This window comes from Gambusia affinis, linkage group LG01 (assembly GCF_019740435.1).
Source record: "Gambusia affinis linkage group LG01, SWU_Gaff_1.0, whole genome shotgun sequence".
Classification (NCBI taxonomy): Eukaryota; Metazoa; Chordata; class Actinopteri; order Cyprinodontiformes; family Poeciliidae; genus Gambusia; species Gambusia affinis.
Window position 1 is genome coordinate 41356034 of NC_057868.1, and position 19613 is coordinate 41375646.

General features: G+C 48.4%; 2 protein-coding genes across 10 annotated transcripts in view; both read right to left on the bottom strand.

Annotated features, from left to right (window-relative positions):
- The window catches only part of plxnb3 (plexin B3), a 41880-nt gene extending 30730 nt beyond the window's left edge, over positions 1–11150 (bottom strand). For both annotated transcript variants that reach the window (XM_044131778.1, XM_044131699.1), the window contains exon 1: positions 10722–11150. The gene's annotated coding sequence lies outside the window, so the exon portion shown is untranslated. The remainder of the gene's footprint in view (positions 1–10721) is intronic.
- Positions 11151–11239: 89 nt separating this feature from the next.
- On the bottom strand, positions 11240–19556 carry abcd1 (ATP-binding cassette, sub-family D (ALD), member 1). 8 transcript variants are annotated; one of them, XM_044132564.1, is made up of 18 exons: positions 19317–19548; positions 17890–18072; positions 17714–17820; positions 17486–17643; positions 17212–17399; positions 16970–17144; positions 16711–16901; positions 16403–16583; positions 16188–16330; positions 15910–16078; positions 14397–14491; positions 13207–13352; positions 12995–13140; positions 12745–12829; positions 12301–12426; positions 12150–12237; positions 11910–12053; positions 11240–11712 (listed from the first exon to the last, which is right to left on the bottom strand). In XM_044132564.1, exons 2-17 carry the CDS (start codon positions 18016–18018, stop codon positions 11913–11915), a joined length of 2268 nt encoding a protein of 755 aa, XP_043988499.1. In that variant the 5' UTR covers positions 18019–18072; positions 19317–19548; the 3' UTR covers positions 11240–11712; positions 11910–11912. The 8 variants fall into 8 exon arrangements, 7 of the variants coding, with proteins under 7 accessions (XP_043988499.1, XP_043988271.1, XP_043988352.1 ...); XM_044132336.1 differs by having other exon boundaries at positions 12150–12426; positions 19317–19553; XM_044132417.1 differs by having other exon boundaries at positions 11240–12053; positions 19317–19547.
- Positions 19557–19613: the final 57 nt, after the last annotated feature.

Genomic DNA, 19613 nt, shown 5'->3' on the forward strand with positions numbered 1-19613 from the left:
GTAGGAGCTCTGGCTGTGTCTGGATGTGTGTGTGTGTGTGTGGAGGGGTGTTAACTGACTCCACACAGCAGCTCAGAGGCCCTTAATGCCCCCACCTTCGTCCCCTCAGCAGTTAACAAAGCTGAGAGGTCAACCGGGGTCGGTTCTCTGGTTCCAAATATGGAAGAAGCCTAATCATCAGAGAGGAGCTGCTCTTCATCACCGGACCGACCTCGCCGAGTCCATCACATGGTTCTGAAGAACCAACCGGACCCAGAGGAACCAGCCCGGTTCTGTAACTGGTCCGTTTATGAAACATCCCATAATCTACAGAAACAGATGAGGCGGTTACTGTCTGTTGAGGTTAGTCATGACAATGTGTGCTGAACTGACCAGATCTATGGTCCAATGTAGCTCTGTCCATGTTACCACGGTAACAGTTCCGGAGCCTGAAACGTTTTGATGCAAATGGTTCTTCAGAACCTCTTTCGTTCCTGATAATCGTCTGAGGGATCTGGTGGATCCAGAGCTTGACCTTTCACCTGCACAGACCAGATCCTCAGGTCTGGGTCCAATTCCGGCCAGGAGGGGGCGCCACAAGATCGCGTCACACAACAGTCACGATTCTCATTTATTGCGATTCAGAATTAAATATAAAAATATAAAATAAATCCGCTGGCTGTCGGCTGCCATCTTGTAACAATGTAAGATTTTTTTGGGGTCACCATGGAGACGGGACAAAAGCAGAAACAATCACAACAGCTACAAAACTGAAAGAGATTCAACAGGCTTTCATTGGTTTAAGGAAAACCATTTGGACTCATTTGATTTTTACCAAAGTCCCAGGAAGACCGAGCTGGACACGAGCTTCACTGCATTCACAAAATGGAGACTGCTTCGTTAAAGGCCCAGTATCACATGGTGCCATTTTACAGCAAAGTAGCTATGTTAGCTTCAATTGTTATAAAAATGCTATACATATCAAACATGGCTTAAACATGCTGATTTATTGTCTTGAAATTGGGCCTCTGTCTCTTTAAGAACTCCTGCTTTTTCAGAAGCTCCGCCTCCAGGAAGTCCTCCCAACATGGCTCCTCTATTAACCCTTTAACATCTTTAGTAGCATTGCTCTGAGCAGCGGCTCCTTTAATGAGCTCAGCTGTTTGCTAATTGCTGCTGGCTAGTCTGAAGGAGCTGAGAGGGGAGGAGCTGCGCCTGCAAGGCGGGGCTAGGTGCACCCAGGCGTTTCAATAGCTGAATGGTTGCCATGGAGACTGAAGAATTTTTCAAGGTGATACTCTTGGTATTTCTTTAATGACATAATAAAACCTAGAAAACTTGAAATAGACACTTTGACAAAGATGATTATGTATCAGTGGGAGTTCTGGAGTTTCTGGAGTTGGTAGGGGTTCTGGAGTGCAGGGGTTCTGGTGTCAGTATGGGGGTTCTGGAGTTGGTAGGGGGTTCTGGAGTCGGTATGGGGTTCTGGTGTCAGTATGGGGTTCTGGAGTCGGTGAGGGGTTCTGGAGTCGGTGGCGGGGTTCTGGAGTTGGTAGGGGTTCTGGAGTCGGTGGGGTTCTGGAGTCTGTAGCGGGGTTCTGGAGTTGGTGGGGGTTCTGGAGCTGGGGGGTTCTGGAGTTGGTAGGGGGTTCTGGTGTCGGTATCAGGGGTTCTGGAGTCGGTTCTGGTGTCAGTATGGGGGTTCTGGAGTCGGTAGGGGGTTCTGGAGTCCGTAGCGGGGGTTCTGGAGTCGGTGGGGGTTCTGGAGTTGGTAGGGGTTCTGGAGTTGGTAGGGGTTCTGGAGTCGGTAGGTGGGGTTCTGGAGTCGGTAGGGGGTTCTGGAGTCGGTTCTGGTGTCAGTATGGGGGTTCTGGAGTCGGTAGCGGGGGTTCTGGAGTTGGTAGGGGGTTCTGGAGTCGGTAGGGGGTTCTGGAGTTGGTAGGGGGTTCTGGAGTCGGTAGGGGGTTCTGGTGTCGGTAGGGGGTTCTGGAGTCGGTAGCGGGGGTTCTGGAGTCTGTAGCGGAGGTTCTGGAGTTGGTAGGGGGTTCTGGAGTCGGTAGGAGGGGTTCTGGTGTCGGTTCTGGTGTCAGTATGGGGGTTCTGGAGTCTGTAGCGGGGGTTCTGGAGTCGGTAGGGGGTTCTGGTGTCAGTATGGGGTTCTGGAGTCGGTAGCGGGGGTTCTGGAGTCTGTAGCGGAGGTTCTGGAGTTGGTAGGGGGTTCTGGAGTCAGTATGGGGTTCTGGTGTCGGTGGGTGTTTGGCTGTTTTCGAGTCAGGAAGTGGAGCAGCCGTCTGGACAGCAGCTCTTTGTCAGGAACTTCCTCTTTCACTACAGGCAGCAGGACACAAAGACACAAAGACACAAAGACACAAAGAGACGCAGTGTCTCTTGGGGACGGACCGTCCTGCTGGACAGAGGACGACTCACAATATGCAAATCACTGCTGAGACTTTCCAGCCGGGTCAGAACCTCACTGGAAAACAAAGGACCAGAATCGGACCTCGTCCCGGTCTGGTTCTGATCCATTACTGTCTGAGTCTCTGATCATCCTCAATTTACACGCAAAGTTCACAGAAAAGCTGGAAGAGGTTCTGGCACCAGAACTGATTCAGAACAGGATCCGATCCGGTTCTGATCCGGTTAAATTCTCCACTCCTTTCTCCAGGTGAGGAAACAGGAAGTGGAATCATTCGTCTGTTTGTTCACTGTTCATTAACTCTGTGTCAACAAAGCTTCAATGTGTTCTGATAAGACCCGTCCAGAACCGGTCCAGAACCAGTGAAACAGCTGCTGACGGTCCGCTGGGAGCGATTGAGAGAAACCAGCTTCTTTATGGATTATTAATATCTCGTCCAGCTAAAACACACTCTGGGTGTGTGTGATCTGACACGCAGGGGGGGGGGGGGGGAGTGTGTGTGTGTGTGTGTGTGTGTGTGTGAGCCTACGGGTGTGTGTGTGTGTGTGAGTGTGTGTGTTGGGGGGAATTTCAGGATAGGGGGTGGGTGACTTTAAGAATAGAGGGGGGGGGGGCTCAGCAGTTGGTTCAGATCAAGGACGCTTTATTCACAATCCACTCGACTGAGATGGGTGTGTGTGAGTGTGTGTGTTTAATCGGCGTGAAGACCCCACCCTAATCTACCCCTCTGCCCCCCCCCCCCCGGCTCTCGTCTTTGTGAGTTTTCCTCTCAGAAACACAAACAGCAGGTCTGGTTCTGCAGAATCGAACCGGTTCTGATCCGGAGGATCAGCTGGAGATTGAACTCCAGGAAATTTGAGAGAAAATGGCGCTCGTTATATCTGGAGGAGTGCTACTTAACTTGGAAAAACAATTTGCTGCTGCAGTTTGTTCATGTGAACCAGAAATCTGCCTCACACTCCAGGTGACTGACGGACTTCCTCAGCTTAGACCGATTCCTTCTACTATATTCCTTCTACTATATTGCTGCGTTTCAGATGACGTAACAGACGTCAATGCACATGGAGGGCAGGAAGTAAATGCAGGCCATTTATTTCTGCTGATCCAGCATCAACATGTCTAAAGTCTGAGTCCTGTACGGTAGTGGAGAGCAAGATAAACATTATTTTTGTATTTTGAAGGTAGTGGGTCACAAAGGAGTTAATTTTAAAAATCTTACCGAAAAAAGAGGAGAAAAGAGGATCAACAATCTACAGCTAAAAATAGGAGGTGCAGAAGCTAACAATGCCAGAGTTTGCAGCTACAAGTTTGTAACAAGTTACAATTGCATCGTTTAAATCGTATTTTCAGATATTTTAAGGGACAGAGAAGCATTCATATCTAAGATATATTATTTTAACACCTTAGCCTGGTTGTCCTCAGAGCGCTAGTTGTTAGCAGCTAGCTCAGAAAATGTTTATTCAACGGGAGTTTCCTGCAAAAAAAAAAAAGCAAAATAAATAAATTATGACCTACCCAGCCATACTTCGTGTCTGACCACGCAGTATACTGTTATCCAGACATGAACGTCGGGGTTTCTGTAGATCGGAGCGAATCGTTGACCTACAGCGACTCAACATTAACGTACAACTGCAGCATGAATTTGGGTTTACAGAAGCTAAATCCAAGCTGATAGAATAGAAACATGGGTTAGCTTGTTGTTAGCGGTAGCATCGTTAGCATAGACTAATCTACTACTCACCCCGCAGAAACCAGTCGGCGGCCATTTAATGCTTGTTTTGATCCTGAAACTAAAGGATTTTATTCTCCAGGCTTTGAAAACTTTCTTCTGGCTCATATAACATGAGGTCTGCAGCTCCAGATAGTTAGTAATGTGGGTCGCGTCGACACCGGCTAAATCCTCAATATTATAATAGAAATGTTTTTTACCGAGATGATACGGATCAGATTCTAAATATACGGTATGTTTTCGAGATGCCTCGTCTGTTTCAGCCCATTTAGCGCGTCAGCTACTCGCTGTGATCCATTTTGCTCTGTTTTGAACCGGAGAAATCCACTTCTGGACCTTCATCTGAGTGCGTGTGTGTGTGTGTGTGTGTGCTGCCAATCAGACAGCATGGGATAAATATTCACTGCATGATGACATTAAAACCTGGATTACTTTAAATGTTTTAAGTTTGGACCAGAACCTGTCAGTGACTCTGGATGGGATTAAATTGGCCTCCAGTGGTAAAATGAAGAACCTCTGTGTTACTTTTGTCCAAAATTTCTCATTAAATCCCATAATAAACACGTTTCTAAGATTTCCTTCAATACATCATAAACATCCTGCATTTGTTACTTCAGTACTGGACGGTGAGTTTTACAGAGAGGAAGTCCAAACCCGTCTGAATCAGCAGGATGAGGCGTTCCTGATCCCTGCGGACTCTAATTGTTCTGGAAGGTCCGATTCAGTGGTTCTGACGGGATGAGGTTCCCACTGACAGCTTGTTCCTCTGACTTCAGATGGTCTGAACACCAAACGCATTGAGAGGATTAATCTGGATTATGGAGGATTTCCGGACTTCGAGAGGACCACCCACACTCTTCAGCACACAGGTTCTGGTTCTGTTCAGGCAGAGGTTCTGTTGCAGTTCTGATGGTTCTAGACATGAATTAAACACTGGAGCAGAACGGTTCCATCTCACTTCACTGATGAACCAGTGGAACCAACCAGAACCAAGCAGAACCGAGCAGGTCCAAAGGCCCGGTCCAAAACGATACCAACACCACAGAACGTCCTGCTTCACACCAGTCCTGCAGCTGGACATTATTTATTTAGTTATTCTGACAGTCAGATAAAAACTTAGAAATACATTAAAAGATGCAAACAAACAATTTAATTCCTTTTTAAATAAAAAAGAAACATTTTTTATTTATCAACTACAGGATTCCAGCAGTGAAAGTTTCATCATTTGTAGCAAAGGACGCATCTGTACCTGAAAAACATTCCATTTTTCTGAATGAACTGATCAATAACTGATGATTACTAGCAGATTTATTTCCAGGATGAGAATCAGGCGCCTCAAAATTAAACATAAACTTAAACTTTTTTATCTTAAATACAAAATGTTTATATTTTTGTGTTCAAATGTTGTTGCATTATTTCATGTTGTTCTTTCCACAAATCACCTTTTTAACGTCTGTATTCTCCAGTTAATCAATCACTAAATTAGTTACTGATTATTTCAATAATCGATTAATCCTTTCAGTTCACAACAACAACAACAACAACAACAACAACAACAACAACAACAACAACAACAGCTCCACCTGCCTTACCAAGAGCTCCCTGAGCATTTCCTATCTCTCCGGAAGAACAAGAAGACACACCTGAGCACATCAGTTCAGGCTCCATCACACACACACACACACACACACACACACACACACACACACACACACACACTCCTGAGAGCCAGGTTGTGTTCTTCTGAGTCTTCAGCTCAGTTCTGCAGCTTCAGGCTGAAAGTCCCTGAGGAATCAAACTAGCAACTCTTTCATCTGCAGGAAGAGATGAAGCACACACACACACACACACACACACACACACACACACACGTTTGTATTTCTACCCATATTAGGAATTTATATTGGCTTCTATTCATTTTAGTTATTGTGTTTATGTGTATCCCGGACAATCTATTCCTAACCAGAACCAGAACCACCTGACCCCTGACCCTAGACCAGGCGCCAACCGCAGTAGACCCGCGTTAGAACCGCGTTAGAACCGCGTTAGAACCGCATTAGAACCGCCATACGGCCGTCGGCCTTCAGAAGGTGAGTGTAATGGATAGTGAACCATTTAAAATAAGTTGCCCAAATAATTTATATTTGTAAACTATTTATTATAAATTATTTGAAGTGAATTTTCTAAATTAGGGATGTTGCATATTGTTTATGTGTGTCTGTTTTGATTAGCATTGTTTTATATTTTGTTTTGTTTAATGGTATTTATACTTTGTGATGTTTTTTTTTGCATGTGCCTCACAGGCTGCCGTAGCCAATCAGGGCAGGCCTATAAGAGCTGGTTCAATCACTGTACAATGAAGGACTTGAACTGTCAAAACACAAGAAACCAACACTGAGCGTCCGCAGTGACGGCAGCGAGGAACGTTTTGTCTTGTTGTTTGTATTCTAATATCTGTATACGTTTTAGTTTCCACGGCGACCGAGGTGATCATGATGATCATGGATCAGGATCAAAGAGAGACTGGATGAGTAACTGAACTGCTGGGACCTGCAGCGAGTAACAGGACCGGTTCTGAACAGCGCAGGTAAACACGTACACACACACACACACACACACACACACACACACACACACACACAGGCTGTGGCTCCAACCCGACCCAGACCCAGGGGTTCTGGTCCGGGTTGGATCATGGTGCATCATAAAGACATGAACTCTTCATCACTCTGGACAACTATCAGAACCTTCAGAACCAGAAGTCCATCCAGTCCGGTTCTGACCCGTGTACCTAGTGATTACCAGGGTCAGGCTGGTGTTACTGGTTTGGGTCCAGTTGGGTAGAAGCAGCAGATTACAGCACATTAGAAGAGAGTGTGTGTGTGTGTGTGTGTGTGGATTAGAGGTGATTAGGCACAAACAGTAATCTGAATTTGAATCTGGACCCAGACTAAATCCTTCAGATTAGGTTCAGTTTAATCTTCATCTCTGATGATGATGATGATGATGATGATAATGATGTCACAGCTTCAGACAGGTCACATGACCCTCTTCCTGACCTCAGCAGTTTCTCTTTTTGCCACCCTGCACCTTGTCTCCCAGGCTGCTGGTCCTGACCTTTAACCCCAGCTCACACCAGCCAATCAGCTGCCAGCTTGGTCAGAGTGGGCGTGGCTTAGCGATGTAAACATGTTCTGATTCTGAGTGTTTAAGTTCAGCCATCAGCCCAGATTTAAGCTGCCTGATCATCATATGGTAAACATATCGCCATGGCGACATTCAGCAACAGCATCGCTATCCCATAATCTGCAGCGTCTCTTCATCTTAGGGTTCATCGTTCCCTCCACATCTGTTCAGTCCACTTTAATCTGACTCCAGTCCATTTGCTTGGAAAGTCCGGTTCAGTTGGTATGAATGCTAAGCTAACTCTGGTCCTCCAAACCTTTGACTGAAGACCAGGAGACATTTCTGCTGCTAGCGCTAGGCTAGCACGTTAGCTTTGGTTGTATTTACCCAGAATCCCCTGTGTTGTAGTCCACTTCCTGCTTTTGGAGTGGTCCCTGGTCCACTTGGCGTTCACATTCAAACAGAACCAGAGTCTCGGTCTGCGTTTGGTTGAAGAGAACTCCAAAGACTAAAGAGAAATCCTCCAACACTAAAATCTGACGCCTCCATCTTGTTTCCATCTGGTGAAGAAGGAAGTTGCTCTCAGTGTCTTCAGAGGTTTTTGTGTGGTTTCCTTCAGTGGTTGTTGGTGCAGCGCCCCCACAGGCCAGGAGGGGAACAGATTGGTTTGACTCAGAACCACAGCAGCTGCAGGTGGAGCAGATCAGTGGACCCCAACCTTTTTATTACCGCAAACCTGTCAGGACTTGGCAATTTTGCTGCAAGCGGGTGGGGGGGCGGGGGGGGGGACTTTTATTGGAATATGGCCGATCTAAAGTTGGGCATATTCAACATGGTCTTGGCCAGATTATCGCAGCCTGTTGGATGTGACAGGCAGCCAATCAGAGCGCGGTGACATAAGAACGGAGGGAATCCCAAACTGTTGTCATGGCAACAGAGAGTCCAGTGGACATCGGAGGAAATATGTGGAAATGTTTATTACTACATGTAAAGGTCATTATTATATGTGGTTATGTTTATTCAGTTAAAAATGTTAAATATAAAAAACAGAATAATTCTCTCCAAATCACAGAGCAGCAAATTGAGCTGCTGCTCCCTCCGACTTTATCAAACGGTTTTTATTTTTGTTTCGTCTTTTATGGTTTAAAATGAACCTCTAACTTTCACTACTGCTTGATTATTCTAGATTCATGTTTGGTCTGCTGGGGGTTTTACTGGATTTTCTTCAGGAACCAGGATGTTCTGAGTGGAACCGGTTCTTGTGTGGTGTGTTGCTCCTGCCGTGTGTCTGGACTCAGGAACCGACCAGAACCTGTTGGACTTTTATGGCTCTGTGGTCACAGAGGTTTGGAGAATCGGCCCACAATCCTTAAATCCTGTGAACCAGACCTAAAACTCTCAGCTCTACTCCTCTCATCTCGTCTCTCCGCTGCCCTAACGCTCTCTGACTCTGGTCGCTATGGTAACGCCTACACATCCCTTCAAAATAAGATACAGATGCTCCACAAAAACAAACATTTGACCTCAGGATAAGGACTAATGGAGAACTGATCTTGTTTCTCTGCAACCAGACGGTCCATCTGGGAGAGATGAGAGACACCAGAAGTGTTGCTGATGCTCAGGGTTCTTGGTCTCTAGTGGAGAAACAGTTTGAAGCTTCATGGCCTCATTAACATCCGGTCACCATATCATGCAGAGCTTGGACTGTGGGAATCACCTACTGGGATAAATCCATCCTCCTGTCTCTTCTCTGGGCCTTTTCCCTTCATAAAGAAACTTTACAAAGAATCTGATCTGGTTCTGACCCATTTTGCTCAATATTGGTGCCAAGACAGAACCCAGAGAGTCCGGTTAAAGGATTTTCAAAATAAAAGATCCTCCAGACTCAAATAATACATAAAATGGAAAAATGTAATTATTTCTTCCAATTGGTCCATGGACCGGTACCAATTGGTCCATGGACCGGTACCGGCCCGCTGCCCGGGGGTTGGGGACAACTTGAGTAGATGATAAAGTTCTGGTTCCAGTGAAACCGGGTCGACCGGACCTTGAGAAGAGAAACAGACTAAAAATTCTGACTTTAACTTCCCGGTCCAGTAAAGAGCAGACCGGGTAGAAAACTGGACTGGATCGTTCTGTTCAGGCTGCCGGACCTCAGTTGTGGATCCAGGTTCCTCTGATTTATTGGAACAGATCGAACCAGAACCATCCAAATGTTATTTTCCTCAAGATCATTTTAATTATTTCAGATTCTAAATTTAGATGATTTTAAATGTTTCTGTTCTCTCTGGTTTCTGCCTGTGGAATAATTAACTCAGCTCCTTTTTCCTTATTAATCGTGTGAGGCCAACTGATTTTTACAGTGTTAGTAAATTAACTAGCACCTTACAGAGCTAGTTAATGAATAAATTAATGCATTACTAAGTCAGATAGTTACCAGGTTGATTAGTTAATGGTCAGCAGGTTAGTTATTCTGATTCTACTGGGTTTATTTAACTATTTCTAAATTCGGCTCTGTAATTCCATTAGAAATAATTTGATTCATCCGAACTCGATTTGGGTCGAAGTGGTTCTGAATGGGTCACGTTTTCAAAGTCCTGTTCTGATGTGGTTCTGTGTGAATAACTAGAACTCTCCGGTAGGTTCTGGATCAGAACCGCAGCAACTAGGACAGTTTGGACCGCACCGATGGTGTCTATGGTGATAGAGGGGCCCCCGAGGCTACAGAGGAAGACAGCAGTGTGTGCGCGTGCGCGCGTGTGTGTGTTTACAGTGTGAACAGTCGCAGGGTCACGTGATATAAAGTTGTTTTATGAAACATCAGCAGGTGACTCGGAACCGCGTCCAGATCAGCACAGAGCCTCCGTTCAGCTGACTGCGCGTTCATGGAAGAGCGTCCGTGCACATGTGCGCGCGTTCGTGGGTATCTCTGTTCGTCCCTGCGTGTGCGCGCGTGTCTGTTCATGTGTTGGAATGTAAGTTATTCGACTGCAGGCTGAGCCGAGCCGAGCTCAGCTGAGCCGAACCGAACCGGGACTGGTCGGCATCTTCTAACAGAACCCCGCTGAGAGAAGACAGGCTGACATCAAAACTCCGAACCAAACCGAAACGCAGATTCTGGTTCTTCACCTCTCAGTTCAAAGACCAGACTCTGTTCAAAACCCATTCACTTTAAAACTCGCTGCTCTCAGCTGAATTCAGCAGGCAGGCACACTAAAACCAGCAGAGATGGAACCAGACAATGGTACCAGAGGGATGTTTCAGAGCCGAATCACAGAGTAACCCCTCTAGAACCGGCTCTTTTCGGAACCGGTCCATTTATCAACAACATTAATGGAGAAAAGCAGAAAAACTGAAAAGTATCAGATTCCTGAAGGGAGTCTGGCTCGCTCCCGTCAGACACGCCTGGCTCGCTCGCTCCTTCATGCAGCTCGAGACAACTTGGATCCAGCAGAACCGAGTCTTACTCACCTGGACCAAGAGGTCTGGTTCGGTTCCCACCGAGTCCCAAAAGCCAGAGAAAAGTTCCGGTGAGCCAGACAGAACCGAGCAGAACCCAGGCGGGACCAGGAGCTCCAAGAGCCGAACAACAGGTCTGGCTGAGACCCCGCCCCGCTGAGCGGAGACCGGGCGGCGCCGGCCGGGGGACCCGCTCACACCCCGCCTCACGGAGCTGCAGGTATCGGTCCGGCCCGGACCCAAGAGCGGTTCTGGAGCCCAGCAGGGTCTGGACTCATGTCAGGTCTGAGGTACAACCAGATTAGAACCGGGTCAGAACTTTCTCTCCAGAACCTTATCCATCAGCATCTCCATCACAGAGTTCAGCATCCAGGTGAAAACTTACCTGAGCTGACGTCATCACACGTTCTGACCACGTGACTCTGACTTGCGGGAACTTGCTGGTTCTGATGGAAAGACTCTAGAACTCTCGGTTCTGTTCAACCAGAACCTCCAGGCTTTTATTTTGAAAAACCAGACAAACAACAGTGTCAGAAGAAAACATTTTTATTTCCTGTAAAATAAGGCCTCTTTGTCACTTTGATTGGTCGCTGAGCAACTCAGCCCTGATTGGTTGCTGATTGGTTCATACAGTTACAATCAAAGTGGTTCATTACAATCTACAGCTGTCACATGACCTCTGACCCGGGTCATGTGACCTGACGGCGGCCATCAGTCGGCTGCGTCAGATCCACCGCTTCAGGCAGGTACAGGACACGTGCGGTTCTGGCAGCTGTGACCAGCAGCTTCCTGTCTGATTGGAGCTCACCTGAGAGGGGGCGGAGTCAACTGCAGGTGGCCAATCACAGGTAAGGAACCGAAGCAGACTGGTTCTGACCGCTGATCCATCAGTGTACCGGTTCTGGTTTAACCGGGTCGTTTGCAGGTGAAGCTCCGCCCCCTGACAGGTGAGGCTCGGCGGCTGAAGCAGCGACTCCAGCATCATGGATGACATCATCATATTCTAACAATCAATAATTTAATCAGTTACTAAAAGCTTTGAAATGTGGGACCACAATCAGATTCCATACGCCACAGGTGTGTTTGCTGTCAGGGGCAGGTGACCTCTGACCGGGAACAACGGGCAGGAAGGGGTGGAGCCTCAGACAGCAAACAGGATGTGGTTAAAAGTTTCAATTATGTGGATGCTCAGGTGCGCACCCTCTAGCAGAGCGGCGCCGCTGCAACCCGGCTCTCCGCCGTCTCCTCGTCCTCCGGCTCCCCCAGCAGCAACCTCAGCTCGGACAGCCGCTGCTGCATCCTGGGAATCCCGGACAGCTGGTTCTCCAGGCGCTGCTTCTCCTCCTGTGACAGAACCAGAACCGGAACGTCACCCGGCTGGGTTCTGGGCCGGGTCTGGACCAGAACCTGCAGCAGAACGGGTCCGTCAGGCAGACTCACCTGCATTGACAGGCGGGCGGAGGCGTCCAGCGGCTCGAACTTCCAGCCTCCCTCTCCATCAAACTGCAGTAGGTGGGAGTGGTACTTCCTGTGGGACAGGAGAAGGTCAGCCAAGGTCAAGCTCACTAAGACAGCAACATGTATTTCAGACCAGAGGGAGGGTCTGTGGGTGATGGACAGCAGCGCTATCCCAGCATCCTTTGCAGCCTGGAAGATCTTTCCCTCCACGTCGATGCTGACGGCGCTGGTGCATTCATCCAGGAGGGCGTACCGCGGCCTGAGGGGGAGATGGCCAATCAGCTGAGGAGAAATACCACACCGACCAATCGCAGCACATCGTCTTTAAACAGCTCTCTATGACGGGTGGGCAGTTCTGGTTCTGGAGGGCCATTGTCCTGCAGCTCGAACCGGTCGGGTTCTCCAGAGTCCTGCTAATGGCCTCATTATTTGACTCAGGTGTGTTGAAGTGGAGACAAATCTAAAGGTAGCAGCAGACCAGCCCTGCTCTACAATGTCGCAGGGAGGCACCATAACCCCCAAGTCAAAGCCTGAACTGGTCGGACCTGAACTACCAGTGAAGAAGCAGAGACGGTACCGGTGGTAGAACATGCGGGCCATCCCCATCCTCTGCTTCTCTCCTCCAGAAAGAACATCTTTCCAGTCGCTGACGGACTCCCAGCCTGAAACACACACAGGGTTTCTGTGGTACCCCAGTAGTACTCACTGTGGTACACCATAGTACTCACTGTGGTACACCATAGTACTCACGTGTTACCCTATAGAATCCCTGCAGTACCCTGTAGTACCCCAGTAGTACCCTGTAGTACCCCATAGTACTCACTGACCGTTCTCCCTGTCCAGGATGTACAGCAGGTGAACGGTACGTAGAATCTCCTCCAGGTCCGAATCCGTCAGTCCCTTCTGGACCAAGTCGTCCACCGAGTCTGGATAGATGACCTGGTCTCTGAGGGTTCCCTCTGACATGTAAGGCCTGCTCAGAACCAGAACCAGTCAGAACCAGAACCAGCCAGAACCACAGTGGGACCGGCGTGTTTACCTCTGGGGGATGTAGAACATATTGTGCGGTTCTGGTCGGTACAGAGCTCCCCCGTAAACGGGCCAGAGCCCACTGAGGATCCTGAACAGCGAACTCTTCCCGCAGCCGTTTGGACCCGTGATCAGAACATTCATCCCGTCCTCCACCTGCAACACAGAGACACGTCCTGTGACCGGAACCAAGACCAGAACCAAGACCTGGAAGGTTCCCAGGATTTTCCAGAACCTTCTCAGCTCAGTAGAAGAACAGAATCTCAGTGACTCATCTGGACCCATCAGAACACAAAGGCGGTTCTGTTTCCATCAGTCTTCTCCATGTTGACCTTTGACCTCCCCTGAACACAATGGGATCCTTCATGCCGGACCTGATCTGGTCCTGTAGAGGTCCTGGCCCGGTCCGAGGCGAATGGCAGAAGCCCAGATCCACCTCCTTTATTTCTGATCCAGAACCGGTCCGGGTTCTGATCATAAACTGCCCCAGAAATGATTAGGCTAAATAATAATAATGTTTTTAAACATTTTCAGCCCATAAAAGCAAAAGATCAATAAACTTTGATTTCTAAGATTTAACTCTGGAAAACATTTAAAAAAAACAAAATACACAAAACAGCAGAAATAAAATTTACCTTGAAAAACATATTAATATAAAACACACAATAATCATTAACTAACAGTTTGGATGTTTGTAAAATAAATAAACAAATAAATAAAAAAGTATTAAAATATTTTGCTCGATGTTTGATGAATCTGTATAAAATGACTTTTCTGGAGTTAGCGCTCCCTCTGCTGGCCACCAGGCGGAACTACCACTGAGGGCCGGATGAGCTCATTCACAACAAAAAACCCAAAGAAACCAAACCTGTCCGACCGGACAGTTTATTAGGCACAGCTGCCTGCTAACACAGTCAATCAGCCAATCACAGGGCAGAAAACCATCAGAACGAGCAAAAACCAGGAGACTTAACACGGCTGATGGTTCCAGAGGAGCTGATCCGACCAGAACCACGTATCAGGTCTACAGATCAGAACTTCATTCATAAACATAATGATCTTTATGATCCCGCTGAACGGCTACAGAACTGAGGTTCTGGATCCACTGGGCCACCAGGAGATTCTGGTTACCATTGTGATGTAACCGAACCTAAACAGAACCACCTTCACTGCCAATGGAGCGCGATCAGAGAGACCAACCTGAATGTTGAGGCTGGATACCACAACGTCTCCAGTGGGCGTAATGATGGGCAGGTTCTCACAGCGGATCCCATTCTCCACGCTGATCACCTGACCTGGAAAAGAAACCAGCTGCAGTCACAGGGAATGACCAGTACAACAATCTGGAAAAACCTGGAATATCCTGGAAAAGTCAGGATCAACATAATAAAACATGCTGGTTGCTCTTTGATTGTTCTGGTCTCCTGTCTCGGTGGCAGATGTTACAGCAGGAGGGAAGGTGAGAACAGCCAGGGTCGCCTTGTGCTTGTTGCTCTTGGTCAGTGTTCATAGTTGAGTGTTTACCGCAGGTGCAGACAGTGGTGGTTTCTGACATGGGCAACTGCTCAGGGCGTTATCTTGTTAGGGGTGGCATGAGAAGGATTGTTGCACAGAGATGGAAGCCAAGCAGAACAGAGATTTTCAATTGATAATGATCTTTGTTCAATTTATTTCAGCTCTAAGCATTTAATATCTAGGTGTTTTTATGGGAATATGGATCTTTAAGATCAATTTAACCCTTTCATTCATAGAGGTCACTACAGTGGACAGCTATCTAAAAGCCATTTTCTCCTGCTTCTTGTGGATTTCTATGTTATAAAAGCCCACAGACCACTGTAGTGGACACTAATGCATCATAAAATACATTATCAACTACTGGCCATCAGCTGCAAATGCAAGAAATTATTTTTGTGAAATCCAATATGGCCGACAGACCAAAAAAGCATGCCAATCCGATCCCTACTTCTACTGTAGCAGAGGTGGGCAGTCCTGGTACTGGAGGGCCGGTTTGACGTTTCTCTGGTCCAACAACCTGAACCCAACAGCTGGATCTCCTCCTCAGTGCAGTCGGGTTCTCCGGAGAACCGGTCGGGTTCTCCTGAGTCCTGCTAATGACCTCATTATTGGACTCAGGTGTGTTAAAGTAAAGATACATCTAACAGTTGCAGCAGACAGGCCCTCCAGGACCTCCAGGCCCTCCAGGACCTCCAGGACCAGGAGTGACCACCGCTGGACTGTAGACTGTAAAAAACTATTGTGACATCAGATAACCTCTAAAGAAATATACTACTGATGTATATTTCAAATAACTAGCTTGTATTTGGAGAAAATTACAATTGATCAAATACAACAAAAAAATTTTTAAAATTTACTAAAATTTTTTCCTATCTTTTTTATGCCTTAAGAAAATAAAAAAAGTAGAAACAATCCTGACCCAAAGGATCATAATTCATGCATGAAAGGGTTAAGATGCAATTTGGTCGTATTTCACATTTTATAGTGTCCTGCAGCGGGGGGGGGCAGCTCTGGGTGGAAGCCGGCCTGCTGGGCCCGCAGCATGACGCTGGAACAGCGTTTCAGTCTCTACCAGGTTTTCTGGATTTGACTTTGACTTTTTGAGTCAAACTCTGGATATTTAAGAAACAGGTTCTGATCATGCAGAACCTTCAACTCAGCTGACTGACGCTTGCTGACCTGAAGTGACCCTGCTGACCTCTGATCTGCAGCGGGCCGCTGATCCTCTGGCCCTGCTGGACCGCCGCTCCTCGGCGGGTTGCCGGTTCTTCCGGGTCGGCGGAGCGGCGGTAGATTCCTCGGCTAACGTCTTCAAACACGACAAACATCTCCCAGACGCGGGACGTGTAGCCAGCCAGCTCTGTCACCTGCACACAACACCTGAGGTCAGCCGCCTGCCTGGGGGCGGGGCCTGTCTGCGGAGGCGGGGCCTGTCTGCGGAGGCGGGGCCTGTCTGCGGAGGCGGGGCATGCTGACCTCCTTGTAGGAGCTCATGATCCTCTCCACGGCGTCGGCGGCGGCGTTCAGGAGGTTCCTGGCCGTGGTGAAGGCTTGCGTTCGCTCGCTGACCAAATCCTCCTCCTTCATCACCATGGCCGCCCGCTTCACCTCCTCAGAGTCTGCACGCCAGGGGTCAGAGGTCACATGCTGCCGCCGCGGCCTCTGGCCCACCGTGAGGGGGCGGAGCTTACCATTTTTTGAGTATCCTGTGGCGGTGATGATGGGCACGGCCACCATGACGAGGCCGGACGCGCTCCACACATACTTCATGAGGAACTGCTCCAGCATGACGTACCAGAGCCGCTTCAGCAGGATCTGATGGATCTGAGACGACAGGGAGGCGTAGCTCCGCTGCAGCTGGGACAGCTCCACCTGCAAACCAACAGCACTCAAACGGTCCGAGAATCAAACACACCCAGAAAACAACCGTGCTGCCTCGGTCTGAGAATCAAACGCTCTCTTCTGTAGAAAGTGTGGGGGCTCAGCAGGGGGCGCTCACCTTGTGTCCGGCGTAAAAAGCGATCTCCTCAGAGTTGGCGATGATGCGTGAGTGCATGTAGCGCAGGTCTCCCTTCCTCTTCGCCTCCTCGGCCACCAGCTTCCCAAAGTGCGGCGAACAGGAGCGCAGCACCTTGGCGGTGAGCGCCACCACCAGGCCGGCGATGGCGGAGGGCCATGTGGTGTTGGCCCCTACAGGAGGACACCGTCAGGCCACGTACAGGTGAGCATCAGGTGCGGCGGAAGCAGCAGCAGTGTACCTTTGGACTGGGCGGTGCGCAGCAGCGTGTAGCAGGTGACCACCACGTCCAGAATGGGCTTGGTCAGGTTGGAGTACAGGTGAGCGACGGAGGCAGAGAACATGACGATGTCCTCGGTCAGAGACTGGTCTGGGTTGGACAGACGGCCGTCCATGTTGCTGATGCGGTAATACGTCTGTAAAGGAGCGGAGCTTTAGACTCTCCTGGAGAAGGCAGGTCAACAGGTGTACAGCAGGTCTCACCTGGTTGGTAAAGTACAGCTGGTAGGCGTGGCTGACCAATCGGCTCCTGAAGCTGAGGGTCAGCTGACCCTCCAGGAATCTGATGGTGCTGTTGATGAACGTCGCAGGAACTGCGACAAGGAGCCACTTGGACAGCTGCAGCACGAAGGCGCGTGGATCTTTCTGCACGATGCACCTGACGATCATACCTGAGAGACCAAACCGGACCATCAGGATGACCTGAGACACTCTGGACAGACAGAGACAGCTGAGGACAGGTGACACAGGTGCAGACCGTCTAGAGAAGCCACGTAGATGGACAGGAAGGTGCGGGACATCAGGGTGACAGAGTGCAGAGCGAGCAGGCCGAACTCTGGACACAATAACCGTGGAAACAGGAGCTTCAGCAGGTGAGACAGTCTGAGGACGAAGTCTCTGTTGACTGATGGAGACCTGTGGACAGATAGAGTCCAGGTGAGACCAGGTGCTAACTCATCAGGTGTCTCACATCACGTCCTGTCACCTGTCCACTTTCTTATTCTTCTTCTTCTCATCTTCACCGCCCTCCACAGTGCTGAGCATGCCCACAGGTGTTTTAGCCCCGCCTCCCTGATCACCTGCTGCCCCTCTCTGGAGGAACAACACACTCAGTCACCTGCAGTCTTCCCCTCACCTTTGGCTTCCGGGTGTGTGTCTCACCTGTAGCCTCCTCCACACGTATGGACTCAGCTTTTTGACAGCATAGGCGGCGATCAGGATGGCGGCCATCTTCCTGAATCTGGAGCTCCGCCTCAGCTGAGCTGGCAGCTTCTCATTGGCCAGCTGCATGATGACTGCCAGCCGACCAATCAGAGCCTGGAACCTGAGAGCCTGACGCTCCACCTGTGCACAGGTAAGGAACGGCATCGACTGAAGTTCTCCCAACTTCTGCTCATGAAAAGAAACTTTTACTTAAATTCAAATGTAATGAGGTACTATTTACTTTTAAGTACTTTTACTCGAGTACATTAATTTAGTGTTCTTTCCATCTCTGTTTCTATACGTGTTGCATGCCACTGATCCGCCATATTGGTAGGTAAATGCTGCGCAAAGCACAGATGAGCAACGGCTTCCAGGTCAACCAAGAGAAAATATCTGAAAAACAAACTTAAGATTTTGTGTTTGTAATGAATTTCTAATCTTTATATGTTAGTGACAGCTAATTCTAAGCTTGTGGATCGTTTCTTGTTGTCATAGCAACTCCATAGCAACTGTAATAACAGTTAGTTAGATACCTACCAAGATGGCCGTCATCTACAAAGTTCCCAGAAGTGTGACATAACGCCCTCTGGTGGAGGCTTAGAGCTACATAACATACTTTATTACCTTAATCCATATTATGCACAGCTTCTTTGTTTCATGATTGCTTCATGTTTTTATTTTAAACACATGTTTGAATACTAAAGCATTGGCCAAATAACGTCACCATGAACAATGTTTTACATAAAATATTGAACTTTTCTGACATACATTATTTATTGGTGTATTAAATGTAGGACTCATGTTGAATGTGTATTTAAAGACATAACTTTGCATTAATAAAAAAAATACAAAAAAAGTCTAGTGAGAAATCTCATGGCCCCCTGCAGTACCACCGGACCCCCGTAGGGGCCGCGGCCCCCACGTTGAAGACCTTTGCTCTAGTTTCGCATGAACTGTACTGATTATACAGTTGTGAGCCTGGTTCGGTTCCGTTAATTCTTGAGGTGACATTTTAACAACCGAACCCCAGAGTTCTGGTCCAGTTCCCCACAGTGGGATAAAACCTGACAGAACCGGGTTGGGTTCGGGAGAACCCGGAGTCGGACCGTAACTATGGCAGCTTAACTTACTGAACTGGTTCTGGTTCAGTTATTGATCCATGAGACATAACGATCGCCGAACTTCTCGGAACTTCACGTCACGCATCCGGACCGAAACCTTACCGGCTGGTGCTGGGGAAGCTAGCTAAAGCTAACGGCTAACCGGAACTTTGATGTGGGAATATGTCCAAAACAGCCGAAGTTTCCGGATCCGACCCGCTTCTGCCGAACAGAACCCGTCCGTCCGGGTCGCAGGGAGTCCCGCAGCTGAAGCAGAACCCTTACCTCATGGTCGAACCGGTCCGGAACGAACTGGTGTCGGGAGAAAGTTTAGTCCGTGCAGCCTGTTCTGAACCCCGGTCCGACCGCTGCGGCTTACCGCCGCTGTGAGGACCGAGTGTTACGCAACGAGCTGGGAAAGCTGAAGAACGTTCATCAGCTGTTCATTTGAAAAGCTGAAGAACGTTCGTCAGCTGTTCAAATTCACAGAATTTATTGTAACTCTAAAGAACGTTCTTTAAGCATCACTGCAGGCAATACACGTCATACACACATATCTGTTGAACATGTAAAACTGTCCCG